At 36.6% G+C, this 15,410-nt stretch overlaps 1 protein-coding gene across 1 annotated transcript in view; it reads right to left on the reverse strand.

Moving 5' to 3' along the window:
• LOC120516042 (vacuolar protein sorting-associated protein 13B-like) overlaps nucleotides 1-15,410 on the reverse strand; it is a 614,714-nt gene that overhangs the window by 131,027 nt on the left and 468,277 nt on the right. The window contains exon 28 of the mRNA XM_039737477.1: nucleotides 3,679-3,820. Within this exon, the coding sequence (XP_039593411.1) occupies nucleotides 3,679-3,820 (142 nt within the window). The remainder of the gene's footprint in view (nucleotides 1-3,678; nucleotides 3,821-15,410) is intronic.

A 15,410-nucleotide genomic window follows, 5' to 3' on the forward strand; every position in this document is an offset into this window, starting at 1 on the left:
AATTTAAAATGTCTTCTAAGTTTTCACAACTATTAAATATTGCCATCACATATTGGATGACTCATTCACTTTTCCAATTTCTACTGCTATCAAGAGAAGAATAAATTTAAGATGCACTTTCATGACACAGAAAAGAAATTATCTGGATTTCCCAATAGCAGTTGATCAAATAACGTGAGCTTTCATTAACATTGCCAGCAAAAAGATGAATGCAAAGCACAAATATTTGTTAAGGATATTTTACAGTACATTTAGGTGGTAATTTACTTTTCAGCAGTGATTTTAAGATTGTGTATTTATCTTATCAAAAATATAGACTTTTTTAAGGGAATGTCTGTATATCAAATATCACTTATGGCCTGAAATGGCTCATTTAAAACAAAAAAAAAAACCTCCCTAAGGCTACTGAAAACCAGGGTCCGACTAGTCTCAAAGGGTCAGATGTGATTCTTGAAACAAAAACACACGTCTAGAGACAACTTGCTAAAATTTGGTAGTGGATATCAGAAATATCTGACACTTAAAAGGCTACATCCACAGGGGTTGTTTCTAAAAACAATTTCCTCCCGCCTGTGCTGTGTAAATGTTTAGGTATAACTGAAAATGTAAGTGAAGCAACATCTTGATGTGCAGCAATATGTAGGAAATTTCTTATGGCAACATTTAACGGTTACATTTCAAAATAGATGCATTAAGAGTAACATTTAATTCAGCCCTGTGATTTTTGTATATTCTAAAATGGCATGTTTGGGGTTTACAATTAGAAAATAACTTTAACGCTTCATTATAAACAGCAAAAGGAAAACATTTAACAGGAGTTCTTTTCACCACCTGTTAACGTGATGTGGCGGCACAATGTTCAGCTCAAATGTATATTTTTGAGTTCATTTTTTGTGTTGTAGCTGCCAAATCTTTCATTTTCACATTTATTCCGAATGTATCTTTTCAAGTGTGAGTAACAGTGTGCAGTCAGGGGCAATACATAGTTTACTTCTGTCACTGGAGCAGTAATACTCTTAAATGTCATAGTATATTCTACTTTAACATAGTTTTTTACTTTTGCAAAAGGTTATATTTAATTTTAACATATGTAGTGTGGTCTCTGAACACAACACTCATTTATATGTTTAACAGGGGTGCATCTGGGAAACTTTAAACCCATAGACATTTATCAATGTAATCACAGGCTTGTTAACCGGTTGGGCAACTCTTACAAAAGCATGATTGCTCTTTAAGGTTTAAGTCATCTCCCTAACTTTGAGCCTTGTATTCATAAGGCATTGGATTAATTAAGAAATGTCACATTTAGTGAACTTTATATTGGTTCCCACCTGCTTTTAAGCCAAATTCTATCATAGTTGTATCAAGATGTATAATGTGTATGAAAAAACATCTTCTTGAAGGCACCTGTATCAGTATTCTAAATCACCACCAACAACAGCAGGACGACAATGGAAAACCACAATCGCAATTTAAACATCTAAATCTTCCATAAAATGTAAGAAATTAGAGCTGCAATAGTCTCTACTTTGAATAGAAATGACTTCCTGTTGTATCTGGAACTAAACAACTGTCTTTATAACACTAACATCTATGTTTATACGACATTGCTCTGAATCTTTATAACCTTTGTTCATTCAAAATTTTTATTTATGATTAAAGCCTACTGAACCCAATATTGAAATCTAGAAGGGGAATTTTACATGATGGAGTCCTGGATTGTTATATATTTGTTATGTGTAGTTTGGGGGAGATTTTTCATGCTTTTATTTAACTGCATTTAATCAGTGATTTGTATAACTAGCTGGCTAGGATATAAGGACACCCCATATACGAGGTGTGGCAGAAAAGTAATGAGACTGATTTTTTATTTACCAAAGTTTTTATTTTTTTCAAACATCAATGTTATCCCCTTCAAAGTAGTTCCCTTGGGCAGCTACACACCGATGGAGACGTTGTTCCCACTGTTGGTAGCAGCGCTGGAAGTCTTCAACCGGTATGGTCTTCAGCATGTCCGTTACACTCTTTTGGATGTTTTCTAAAGTCCTGAAATGACGTCCTTTGAGGACATTTTTCAGTTTAGGAAAAAGGAAAAAGTCACACGGACTGAGGTCAGGTGAATAAGGGGGCTGGGGAACCACAGGAATGCCTTTTGAGGTCAAAAATTCTGTTATGGAGAGGGCAGTTTTTCGGCACCATTTTGGCACAGACCTTTCGCATGTGCAAATGTTCAGTCAAAATTTGATGAATGATAAATCTGTTCAAATTTAATTGTTCACTCAACATTCTTAATGTTAAACGACGGTCTGATCTCACAAGAGTGTTCATATGTTCGATGTTTTCATTGGTTTTCGAAGTTGAAGTCCTCCTGAGCGGTGTTCATCTTCAACGTGTTTTCTGCCTTCAAAAATTATTTGTGCCAGCAAAAAACTTGAGCTTGGGATAAAGAATGTTCCCCATAGGCCTGTTTTAACTTTTCAAACGTCACACTTGCCGTTTAATGGCACAACGTTGCTCCAAATTCCGCTGTTCCATTTTGCGTGACGCACAACCAAAAACACAACTTCGCTAATAGCAGTCACAAAAATCACGTAGTTGACGGAAGGAGTTGAAACTCGCACTGAGCTATGGGAGGGTACTGATACACGTGCTCTGTCAAGGACAACAGCGCAGCGTTGCCAGATCGCTTGTAGTGTTGCCAGTCTCATTACTTTTCTGCCACGCCTCGTATGTAAACTTTAGGTTGTCTTCAAAAATGCCTTTAATGAATCATGGTTTTAATGATGTTCAGCATTTACAGTACACTGTAACATTGAGCACATGTTAAAATAAATAAATCTGTTATATACTTTAAGATTTATTGAAAGTTTTGGTTTCCATGTAAGAGTCGTCTATTGTTTTAAAAGCTGTTTCAATGTCTGGTGATTCTTAAAACCCTTGACCTAAGACTCACTCCTGAATATCAACTGCACAAACAATATTAATTCAGTTCCCTTTTCCAGATCTTGACTTTAACGTCTAAGTCATCTTGTTTGACCTCAAAAAGCATATGGATGGAATGTGGGCTTTTTCTGAATTGTCATCTCTTATCTTGACAATTTGAAAGTCAATGATAGTCTGTGAAATTTTAAAGTATTATACTGTGTTTTTCATAATTTTCAGGACTAGTAGCAAACCACAAAAATGAAATGCAGAGCCATACAAATGCCTTTTTCCACTGACTTAGTACTTAATGCCAGAATGAGACTCACAAAATTCAGAGTCATTCTATGAATTAACTTTCTGGTAGAAATAACTACCTGATAAAGTCATATTGCAACTACAAAGTTCTTACAATTATCAATACAATAACCAACACACTTATATTAAAAAAGTAAGCTTATAATCCGGTCTCTTCACATAAAGGGTAGGACTGAGTATATTGTGAATGTTATGCAATATGTAAACTGTACACTCCTAAATGGACATCTGACATTTTAAAAAATACGGTGCAGACAAAGACTCTGTATCATGAAAAACTCAATTAACGTCACTGCAAATGTACTGTACTGTATAATTACTAAGTCTTCTTAAACAATACTGCACAATTAAGGGGTCAGTTAAGTTACTTGTTTTAAAAATGGTTCACACAAAGCTAATGGAAGCTCACTGGTAAAATTAATAAAGTTGGAGTCTTACAGGAGGGAAAAAGCCAGAGAAATGACTGAAAGGGTCTTGCTTGCTCGTGGGTCGGACCAACAAGGTGCGTCTGTTCAGCTTGTCAGTACAAGAAAGCAGGACACCTCCAAAACGCCCCCGAGACCGATGGCCTTCTTCAAGGCTGGGGTGACAAACGGGGCAAGGAAAAGTTGAAAACAAAAAAAGGAAAAAGGCAATCAAAGCAATAAAGTGAAAAGGACAGACAATAATTTCTTGACATTTGTTTGCATAAGAAGAAAGGCTGAAACAGCTTTAAGCAGCTGACAGAAAAAAAAAACAATATAACAAACACCAGCAAATTGCCTTAAGCTGTGATCTTGCACATTAATGTTATCAAATTAACATATAATCACTAGCTTCAGATACATGAGGCGATTTGTTTCCATGAAGAAAAAGATCTCAAAAATGGTTGTTATGAGTCACGACTAAAGCCTCTCTGGCTTTTCATCCAGTAAAGTATCTTTGAATAATACTCATTTTTTTCTCTTGCAGGGCCACTTCTTCCAAGGTAAATAGAGGGCTCATAAAAATGGCTTTCACAACGCTCTTAATGTCATTGGTAGCATTTGTGAAAAAATTTTCAATGGTCAGCACTTTTACTGTTGACATGCTTCTTTAAGTGATGTATTGTGTTATGAAATGTTTTATTTGATCACAAGTACAAAATGCAAGAAAACAGATTAAAGCTATTGTACTGGTAAGGCAAAATTACATTACTGCAATCATCTAAGTGGATAAATGGATTTGGGCAAGAGCAGAAAGGAACAAGATGATTACAGGAACTATGCATCACTTCTGCGGTAAATGGTGCACTTGAGGAAATTTTGAATGTCACATAACCACAGTTTTAAAACATTTTATTACAGAAGCTTCTGCAATTGTACCTGCAAGCATATTCTTTCCTTAAACAAGATTAGCAATTCATCCAAGATTAAAATGGAGAGCTTCAGCAACAAACCATTTCACAAAAAAGCTCACCACTGGCTTCTCTTTGCACTGCAGAATGACGCCATCACAATGTCCCTTGAGCCAGCCTTCACCTGGCCTGGAAAACACAAGTTCCATCTTGTATGTTCTCCATTGCCTTTGCAACTAGTGCTCCTAACCGCATATTAAGAGTACTGTTGTACATTCAGAATTGTTCATTTTACATACACTCAATGAAAATGATATGGCAAAAGTTCTAAATGAAATTTGTGAAACCTAAAGAGGTCATACCATATATGTAAAGTAGCAGAAAGTCCACACACAGAAGCGAAAAGGTGTAACATTCTGACATCTAATCTCTTCTGCTTTTAATTTGCTGAAGACTGAAGGAATATGAAACATTTGCAATAAGCATTTTAAAAAGTAAATTGAAAATATTTATTTTACCAAACAATAAATATCAATTGTCTGTCTGCAAATATAGCCTGGTCTTGTTAAATATGTCTGGAAATGAAGTTACACTACTATTAAGTGGACTGCACACAAACATGGCTAAAGAGGATGTGTCATTTGACCAATCTATGCAAAAAGAAACGTTCTAAGCTATTTCTTAACTGTATTAAACCAGCAGATACGTCTCAATAAACAAAAAGAACTGAACTGAATTGTGCTACATCCAGTAGCTTCTTAAAGAACTAGTTAAGGCCAGTTCATACCATACTATGCTGACTGACTTTACCTCATCTGGATTTTGGAAAATATTAGAAATGTTCCATTTCCCAGGCTGGATTCAATTATGTTCACAGCTGATAACTTGTCGTAATTGTTTCACTATATAAAATCTTGTTTAATCCTGCATATTTGTAAACACTGTTACTTTGAATGATCCCATACATTTGCCTCAGCAGATCAAGCGCTCCACATTGTAATCAGTGTTTTGGCTTGTTCTTCATTTATATAACACTGGGCAATATGTTAAAGAAGTTGCCAGCACTGCTGAATCACAGCTTTGGATTCCTGGGAATGGGCTCTAGCATAGTCACTATCTGTCCCACTATTCGACATACTAAAGATGTGAACTAGGTTACTCTAAACTGTCCTGGAATGAATGAGTGTGTCCTGCGAAGGACTGCCATAGACTCCAGGGCTAATTCCTATGTTGTGCCCTGTGCTGCCATTCACACAAATTTTGTGAACCAACAATTAAATGAAATTAATTGAATGATTTGAAAGTTGTACAGATATTTAATACTATTTTTTTTTTGCTGAGATAAAAAAGGGGATTTTTGCAAAGATATTAAAATAAAGTTCATAATTGCAATGAAGAGACAAACAAAATAGTCTGAATCAGGTGAGATTAGGGATGGGAATCGAAAACCGGTTCTTGTTGAACAAGAACCGGTTCCCACTGTTTCAATTCCTTGGAATTGTTTGCCATTTTTGCAAACGATTCCCCTATCGATTCCAGTCGCCTCGAATGACATCACCACGTTGCGTAGCATCATTTACACAGCAGGAAACATGGCGCCTAAGCGGCACAAACGCTCAAAAGTTTGGTTATACTTTACGAGAAAGTATGACAACAGGGCAACTTGCAAAGTAGATATTTCATCAAAGGGAGGAAACACTACGAATATGCAAAAGCATTTCCTCACAAAACACGCGATAACCTTAAATGAATGTCGTGTTTTTGATCCGCTCCGGACTAGTGAATCTCAACCCAGCAGCAGCGGTAACGTTTGCACGTCCTCTCCCGTTAATACGTCAGGTAACTAATCAACTAACATTGCAATATTATGTTAGGGCGATTTGCCTTATTGCAAAACCTGCTATTACTGTGCATTGCATTTAGATGACCATGACGAGAGAGACAGACAGAGTCTGGCCGGCTCAGATGCTGGCAGTTCTCGCTGCAGTCTACCGGTAGCTTCTCCTTTCACAGAGTGTGTGCAGGCATCCTCCACCCTGTCTGAGAGGGTGTTCTCCACAGCTGGAGAGACCATAAGTCCAGAAAGATCACGTATCCTTCCTGAAAAAGCAGATACAGTATACTTATATTTCTGCAAAAGAATTGTTAATTCTCCATAGTTGATGTTTGCAGAATTGCACAGTGCACAGTTCCATTGGACTTGAGTTGATTGTATTTGTTGCTGGCTGATGTAGTTTTATTTTTGAGTGCTCAGCTCATATATACTTTTAAAAAGGAGAGTGTAAATGTTACTGGACATTCTTGTGTAATTGCCACAGAATGATTTATGTTATACTTTGTTATTGCTACAGAAGAATATTTATTTTATTATTATTTTACATTTACAAATTTTTTTCTGGGGACCCCGTGGCACCCCATCGAGGAGCCGTAGGCTGTGGATCGCTTAAGATCTCACTGTTGGGTTTGTAAGGTCATGCTACTCCTAAATTTCTATCTTGTTCAAAGATAAGATATAAAACAAAGTTCTAAGCTAACTGACGTGTGTGTTCTCCTTTTTTAAAAATAAGAATTGATAGGAGAATCAATAAAGAATCGAATTGTTAAACAGAATTGAAAATAGAATCGGAATCGTGAAAATCTTATCAATTCCCATCCCTAGGTGAGATAGAAGATTTAATGACAGGAATCGTAAAACATTTATGAATGTGAGCTGAATGTTTTGTCAATATTCTTGCATCTATCAGGCAGGCCTAAAGTTCGCTATGAATTGGTGTTCTATTTAATTTTCTGTGGCGTTTTGTCATTTTTTTTAATATATGCATCTATTTAGGGAGATTGAATATTGAGATATCCAATTGTTTATCATTTTCTGGCAATTTGAAAAAGTAGGCAATATTTATTGTTTTGTTTCAACACCATTTTGTTAGACCTTGGATGTGAACTTTTGGCTCAAACGGCATGTCTCATTAGGGATCAAATATATAAAGATCAGCTTAACACACTTTTGGTTATCCAAAATTGGTGTCTGTGGGTGATACTGGCAAAAAAAAAAAATTCTGGCTAAAAAAACCTGCTTATGGAATTTAGGTCTCTGATTTTTGGTTTATTGTTTCTACTTCTGATGACAGATTGACTTATTGCTTGTTTTTTTTTTAACTATGTTTCATTTCCTGATCCTCTTCAGTAAAATCCTCACTGTCTCATTACAACTCAATACAAAGATTATATGTAATAGTATAGCAATGTTTCTGATTTTAACAGATGAGTAGCTTTTCTGTCCATTTCAAGATGCAAAAGCTAAAATGGGTTACAGTACTTACAATTTGGAGTGAAGTACATAAGCACACAAAAGGCTAACAAACTTAAGACAGCCTCTTCCCTGACTAACCCGGCTCACCTCAGTTCTGGAGATTGAATTATTGTGAGACAGCTGCAGACAGCTGTGATCCCAATGAAAATTAGGCTTGAGAAATTAAAATGAAATCCTACCATGTTCTTAATCCTGATGACTGAGTCTACTGAGTGGAAATCTAAACAATTATACAAGGGCTGTGTATTGTGCTTAATAGTGTGTGAAACAAATCCATTCAACTGTACAAATGTCTCATGGAGAGAGTGGGGAAAATAAGAAACAGCAAGCATTTTTCCAGCAATATATGATGTGCTACATCTCCTAGCATGACTATGTTTAAGGCTGCATACCTGTGGAACTGAAGAAAATTGAGGAAATCTCCAAAACCTCACCAATTCATTGAACTAATGAGGCTGTCGGCCATAATACTGACATAATACCTTAACAATTAACCATCATAGTACTCCAGTATGGACTCTGGTGACTCTCTACATATTAGTTACACATGTAAAAATGCAGTGCTTGGAAAACATTTTTGGTTGTTTTAAAAGATGAAGAGCAACAGTCTATAAACATTGGCAGTGGTCATTTAACTAGCCAGAAGGAAAGCCAGCAGAAGATACCATGAAACAAAAGAAAAATTTTACTGGGTGGTTAACATGACTTAATAGAGCTGAACAATTCAAAATAGTTACTAAATGCAAAATAACTCATAAACCCCCTTTATATTACAAATGGTACAATGTAAAATTAAAACATGAGCAATAAACAAACATTTAAAATAGCTGTTTTCCAAATGAAAATATATGTGTGGCAAGAGACTAAGACCACATTATATTCATTTCTATTTTTGGCTTCTAATTATGGAATAGATGGGGCACAACAAATTAAATATACTAAAAAACTGCTAAGAATGATCTCAGATTTCCCTTGCTATTTAAGCTGTTAAATCAGACAATGTCATCAGGCATTCAATGCTACAGGACTAATTGATGACCTTGATGACCAACTGAAAAAAAAGCTATATTAAAGTGAAAATTTAAACTGTCAGGTCACACTTGTGCAAAATGATATATATGTAGCCCAAAAAAGAATACAAAGCATATGGCAGGCAGTGTGATCTCAAACCACAAGGTCACAGGTTCAAAAGCCACCAATGACTAAAAGAATCAAGAGATATGTGTGGTGGTATATAAGTTATACTGAACATACTGTAATATAAAATAGGTTTATAAAGTAATATTTAATGGTGCTCCATAATTTTTTAAATAGGCATTACTAATGTGTGTTAATAAAGAAAACGTCACATACCTTAAATATACATAAGATATAATGAATATATTTAATAATGATTTCATTAAATTTCATGATGCTCAGACGTAGCACTGTACTACTATCTCCATGACAGCCCAATAAACAGAAGTTAAACAAGATACTTCAAAACATAACTTTCTCAAACTGGCTTAATCCATTATAGGATCATGGGAGCTAAAAGAATACCCTAGTTGCACTGGGCACAAGTCAAGAACAAACCCTTGACTGGTGCATCAGCACACATACACATTTACTTTTACTGAGGCTATCTGGAGTCTCCAATCAATGAGATATGCAAACATTGGGATGTAAGAGAAAAACTACACTACACAGAGAAAACCCCACATAGATATGGGAAAATTCTACACAGACAGTGAGCAGACATGGGATTTGAACTCAGAGTGTTAGATCTATGAGGCAACACTACTGTGTGCTTCTCATTTGGTTGTTGTTCTTCTGAGAAATATATCTAGAGAGAGAAATTAAATGGTCGATAGATCTCTTGCCACTTTCTTTCAAGATCTCCATGGGTCCTTAGATGATGGGTAGAATTGGTGATTATTTGCCTAATATTCTTAAAGAATATTCTTTATTCAGAACATCTGTTATGTCCATGTATTCTGCCAAAAGGTCCTCATGGCAACTGAAAGAATTAATAGATGGGTGAAATATGGAATGTGCATTTTCTGCACAGTGACCAGGGAATCTGCTGCAGCTTGTTTAGCTCTGTATAAAGACATATTATTTTGACCATTTCATTCAGAATTCCAGGGATGATTTTTTTTTTTTTTTGCTGTGGACTACTGCAGACCAGACAAAGTCTACACTACACAGCCGAAACTGACCCTTACTTTTTTCGACCACTGATAAGCTGTACTTGAAGCTGTTTTGCTGTGAGGCATCTATCACGCAAGCTGGTGACCCTCAGAAACTTGTCTGTCTTCTGACTGGGTTGTGACTTTGAGTCTACCAGATCTCTTCCTTTCAAAATTTCTTCCAGTTTCCAAATACCTTTGGGTTGTGTTGAACACACTACTCACTGACACTTTGATAGCTTTTTGGCAATTTCTCTGAATGAAAGGCCTACAGTTCTAAGGATAATAATGTCTCATTGCATTTGTTAATTGCCATTTTCAAGCCATTATCACTGGAATTTTGTCCAGTTAGTGCTTCAGAGGGTATGGTAACACTGTCTGTTCTAACCCTGCTTTAAGACACACTGAGGGTTTTTACGTAATCAGAAGAAATTGGAACACCTGTGCAAATTGTTTGCTTCAACAAGCAAGGCTTAGTTTATGGTAGTGTTTGAAAGTTAGTGAACCCATTAGAATTTTTCATATTCCTGCATGAATATGACTTAAAACATCAGATTTTCACACAAGCCCGAAAAATTGATACGGAGAACCCAGCTAAACAAATGAGACAAAAATATCCATCCATCCACATATTTGGTCATTTATTTATTGAAGAAAATCACTCAGTATTACATATCTATGAATGGCAAAAGTATGCAAACCTAACAGGTATTCTAAAAGTGAGTTTAGAGTCAGCTGTAGTCAACCAATGTCATGGTTGCCAATCAATGTGATGACAATCAGGTGTGAATGGCCACCCTGTTTGTATTAAAGAAACAATATTCTATCAAGGGTTTCATCTTCAAATACGTCTGTGTAGTGTTCAGGGTATTATGTCATGGACAAAGGAAATTTCAAAGGACCTCAGAAAAAGAACTGATTTTCATTGTGCTGGGAAAGCCTACAAAACCACCACTAAGGAGTTTGGACTGCACCAATCCACATTCAGTCAGACTTTGTACAAATGGAGGAAGTTACTCTCCCCAGGAGCGGTCGACCAACAAAGATCACACGATCACACCACGGGCAAGGCATGCAATTGTCCACGAGGTCACAAAAGAACAATGGGTAACTTCTAAGCAAATGAAGGCCTCCTTAACATTGGTTAATGTCCATGAGTCCACCATCAGGAGAACACCGAACAACAGTGGTGTGCATGGCAGGGTTGCAAGGAGAAAGCCAATGCTTTCCAAAAAAAACATTGCTTGCCATCTACAGTTTGTTGAAGAGCATGTGGACAAACCTAAATGCTAATGGAGTAATGTTTAATGGACAGATGAGACCAAAATATAACTTTCTGGTTCAAATGAGAAGCGTTACATTTGGAGAATTGCATGCATTTCAGCATAAGAACCTCATCCTATCTGTGAAACATGGTGGCGGTAATGTTATGCTTTGAGCCTGTTTTGCTGCATATGGGCCAGGACAGCTTGTCATTGTGGACGGGAAAATGAATTTTGGATTATAGCAGAAAATTCTAACCGAAAATGTCAGGGCATCTATCCATGGACTGCGTCTCAAGAGAAACTGGGACAATGACCTCATGCACACAAGTGATTCTAACAAAGAGTGGTTAAAGATGAATAAAAGGTTTTGGAATTACCAAATCAAAGTCCTGACCTAATGTTGTGTAAGGACCTGATGTGTGCAGTTCATTTGAGAAAACCAAGCAACATCCCTGAGTTGAGGCAATTTTGTATGAAGGAATGTGTTCAGATTCCTCCAAGCCAAGTGCAAGACTGATCTTGACCTACCAGAAATGTTTAGTTGCAGTTATTGCTGCAAAAGGGGATCAGACCAAATACTTAAAGCATAGGGTCACAATTTTTCCATTCACAGATTTAGGACAAGTGCGTAATATTACTATGTTCTAGATCTCATTTTGGAAGGTATATGGAAAATTCTGAAGGGTTCACCAAATTTCAATCAGCACTGTACTTTAATTGTTGGTAAAACCTCTGTAGGTGGTAAGCTATTAGTTGTACCCTGAAACTTAAATTTAGACGTCTGGCAGTTTACTGCTTACCTTTCCACCATTTTATACCATTCGTTGCATTTCAACTTATTAAATTTGTCGAAAAACTTGAAAAACTAAGGTATTCTACAACTTTTCACCAGTAGCGTAAATAAAAAAAAAAAAAAATAGATTAAATGTCAAAAATGTCCATAACTAAACCTTTCTGTTTAAAAAGGTAAGACACTGAAGGGAACATATTGAGTAAGATACAAAATTTACAACATACAGAACAGTGTCAAAATATAACAAATAATACATCTATCTCTAAAAAAAATATACGTTGATACACTAACATACACAGCTTGCAATGGTTTGAAAGCTTGGTTGTTTATTTAGTTCATGACATATTGCAGATAATGTAATCTACAAAGTTTTGTTCAGCTCTGTAAGAATACACCAGGCTGACACAGTATGAAAGACCAAGTTAATATTAGATAGTTAAAAATACAATTTTAGACACAACAAATGCATTTCAATGTATCATAAACTCACATTGAGATATCTGAAATTAATTTTAAGATATCTCATATGTATTCTGAGCTATCCCGAAATAATATTTTATACATTTTGAAATATTTAATAGGTAGTTAAGGAAATCTGAAAATGGTTTCCTGTAAACTTTCCTACATTTTCAATCGACTTTACGGTCTTTTTTATTTATACTGAAATCAGTTTTGAATTGTATGGCAAGTTATTTTTATGAAATCTGAAAATTTTTTTTTAACTTAAAATACACTTGAAATATCTCAAAATGGAGAGGCTGTTACATCAGTTTAGCTCAAGACACACTCATGATATCTTAAAATGTATTTCAGATATTTTTGCATCAACTCAAGTTTGAGATATCTAAAATACATTTCAAGATATTTCAAGAGTTTTAATTTGAAGATATCTAGAAATATATTAAGGCAACCTTAAAAAGTAAAAAAAAAACTTCCACATCATCAAAATTTAACAACAGCCCAATATCATTTTAAGGTATGATAAAACGGTGGTAGAACAGTACAGTCACTAGTCCTGCTGCTTCACAGATCCAGTGGCCTAGGCTTAAATGCCAACCCTAGCCACTATCTTTATCTGGGTATTCCAGTTTTCCTCCCATATGCCTGAAGTCATGCATGTGCACACATTACCTGCCTTTCTCCTGCAGTATTTGTCCATTCCTTCTTCACTTGCTCTCTTCACTCTCTACCCAATTCAACAGTTAGTTATGGATGTTAATTCAATAGGCTCCATCATTTGAAAAAAATGTGTTATTTTAAGACCTGACAATGTTATGTGTCTATATATCTGAAGTAATAGAGGAACTCATCAAGGGGATGAAAACTTTTTCACAGCCTTCTGTATAAAAGTGTGCATGCACAGGGTTTGTCTAATAGCACTCTACTCCATCTTGTGGATGAAAAAGATACTGCAATGAATAAAAACCAAGGAATGGCCACAGTGATGGGAGATATCCAGCTGTAGCCCCTCAGCAGCACACTACTGATCTCTTGATGCTATGTGATGTATAAAATGAGCTTTACATAATATATGAAAGGAAAAATAGAATTTCAGCAAAGCTGCTGAAAAACAAAGGATAAATACAATGATAAATTGTCCCCTTATGTTGCCATGATGGGAGCTAATTGCTACTGATCAGTAATTTATTCAAATTGAACCTCAAATAGTACTTGCTTTAGGATGGGAAACATATCTGACACACTATTTAAAGATCAGGTGGTTTAAAGCTAATCTATTTGATCCACCTTCCTGCAGATTACCTGGAACAGAACAGATTCTATTAAAATATCTAGAAAACCCTTTTATTTTATTCCAGAGGCTCACTTGAATCTTTTTGAATAATTTATTCCTTCGTCTTTTCCAAAATCAACTCGTTTATTGCAGAGAAAGATTAAATAAAAGCTGAATCCTATTCCGGAAGAATTGGGGGTAAAGCAGAAATCAACAACAGGAGCAAGGTTAGCTGCAAGGCACAAATACACTGACATCCTTTCAAGGTTAATATGGAGAAAACAATTATTCTCTTTAGACTGCGGGAGGAAAATGGAATATGGATAGAAAAAGAGTACTGTGCAAATGCCACAGAAATGGTAACTAGGCCAAAATGCAAATGTAGACAACTAGATGTCTGAAAAGCAGCACTAATGGCTATATACAGTGCATCACTTTTTCCACATTTTGTTATGTTACAGCCTTATTCCAAAATGGATTAAATTCATTTTTTTCCTCAGAATTCTACACACAACACCCCATAATGAGAACGTGATAAAAGTTTACTTAAGGTTTTTGCAAATTTATTAAAAATAAAAAAACTGAGAAATCACATGTACATAAGTATTCACAGCCTTTGCTCAATACTTTGTCGATGCACCTTTGGCAGCAATTACAGCCTCAAGTCTTTTTGAATATAATGCTACAAGCTTGGCACACCTATCCTTGGCCAGTTTCGCCCATTCCTCTTTGCAGCACCTCTCAAGCTCCATTAGGTTGGATGGGAAGCATCGGTGCACAGCCATTTTAAGATCTCTCCAGAGATGTTCAATCAGATTCAAGTCTGGGCCACTCAAGGACATTCACAGAGTTGTCCTGAAGCCACTCCTTTGATATCTTGGCTGTGTGCTTAGGGTCGTTGTCCTGCTGAAAGATGAACCGTCGCCCCAGTCTGAGGTCAAGAGCGCTCTGGAGCAGGTTTTCATCCAGGATGTCTCTGTACATTGTTGCAGTCCTCTTTCCCTTTATCCTGACTAGTCTCTCAGTTCCTGCCGCTGAAAAACATCCCCACAGCATGATGCTGCCACCACCATGCTTCACTGTAGGGATGGTATTGGCCCGGTGATGAGTGATGCCTGGTTTCCTCCAAACGTGACTCCTGGCATTCACACCAAGTAGTTCAATCTTTGTCTCATCAGACAAGAGAATTTTGTTTCTCATGGTCTGAGAGTCCTTCAGGTGCCTTTTGGCAAACTCCAGGCGGGCTGCCATGTGCCTTTTACTAAGGAGTGGCTTCCGTCTGGCCACTCTACTATACAGGCCTGATTAGTGGATTGCTGCAGAGATGGTTGTCCTTCTGGAAGGTTCTCCTCTCTCCACAGAGGACCTCTGGAGCTCTGACAGAGTGACCATCGGGATCTTGGTCACTGTCCTGACTAAGGTCCTTCTTCCCCGATCACTCAGTTTAGATGGCCGGCCAGCTCTAGGAAGAGTCCTGGTGGTTTCGAACTTCTTCCACTTACGGATGATGGAGGCCACTGTGCTCATTGGGACCTTCAAAGCAGCAGAAATTTTTCTGTAACCTTCCCCAGATTTGTGCCTCGA

The sequence above is a fragment of the Polypterus senegalus genome, chromosome 15, assembly GCF_016835505.1.
Source record: "Polypterus senegalus isolate Bchr_013 chromosome 15, ASM1683550v1, whole genome shotgun sequence".
Taxonomy (NCBI): domain Eukaryota; kingdom Metazoa; phylum Chordata; class Cladistia; order Polypteriformes; family Polypteridae; genus Polypterus; species Polypterus senegalus.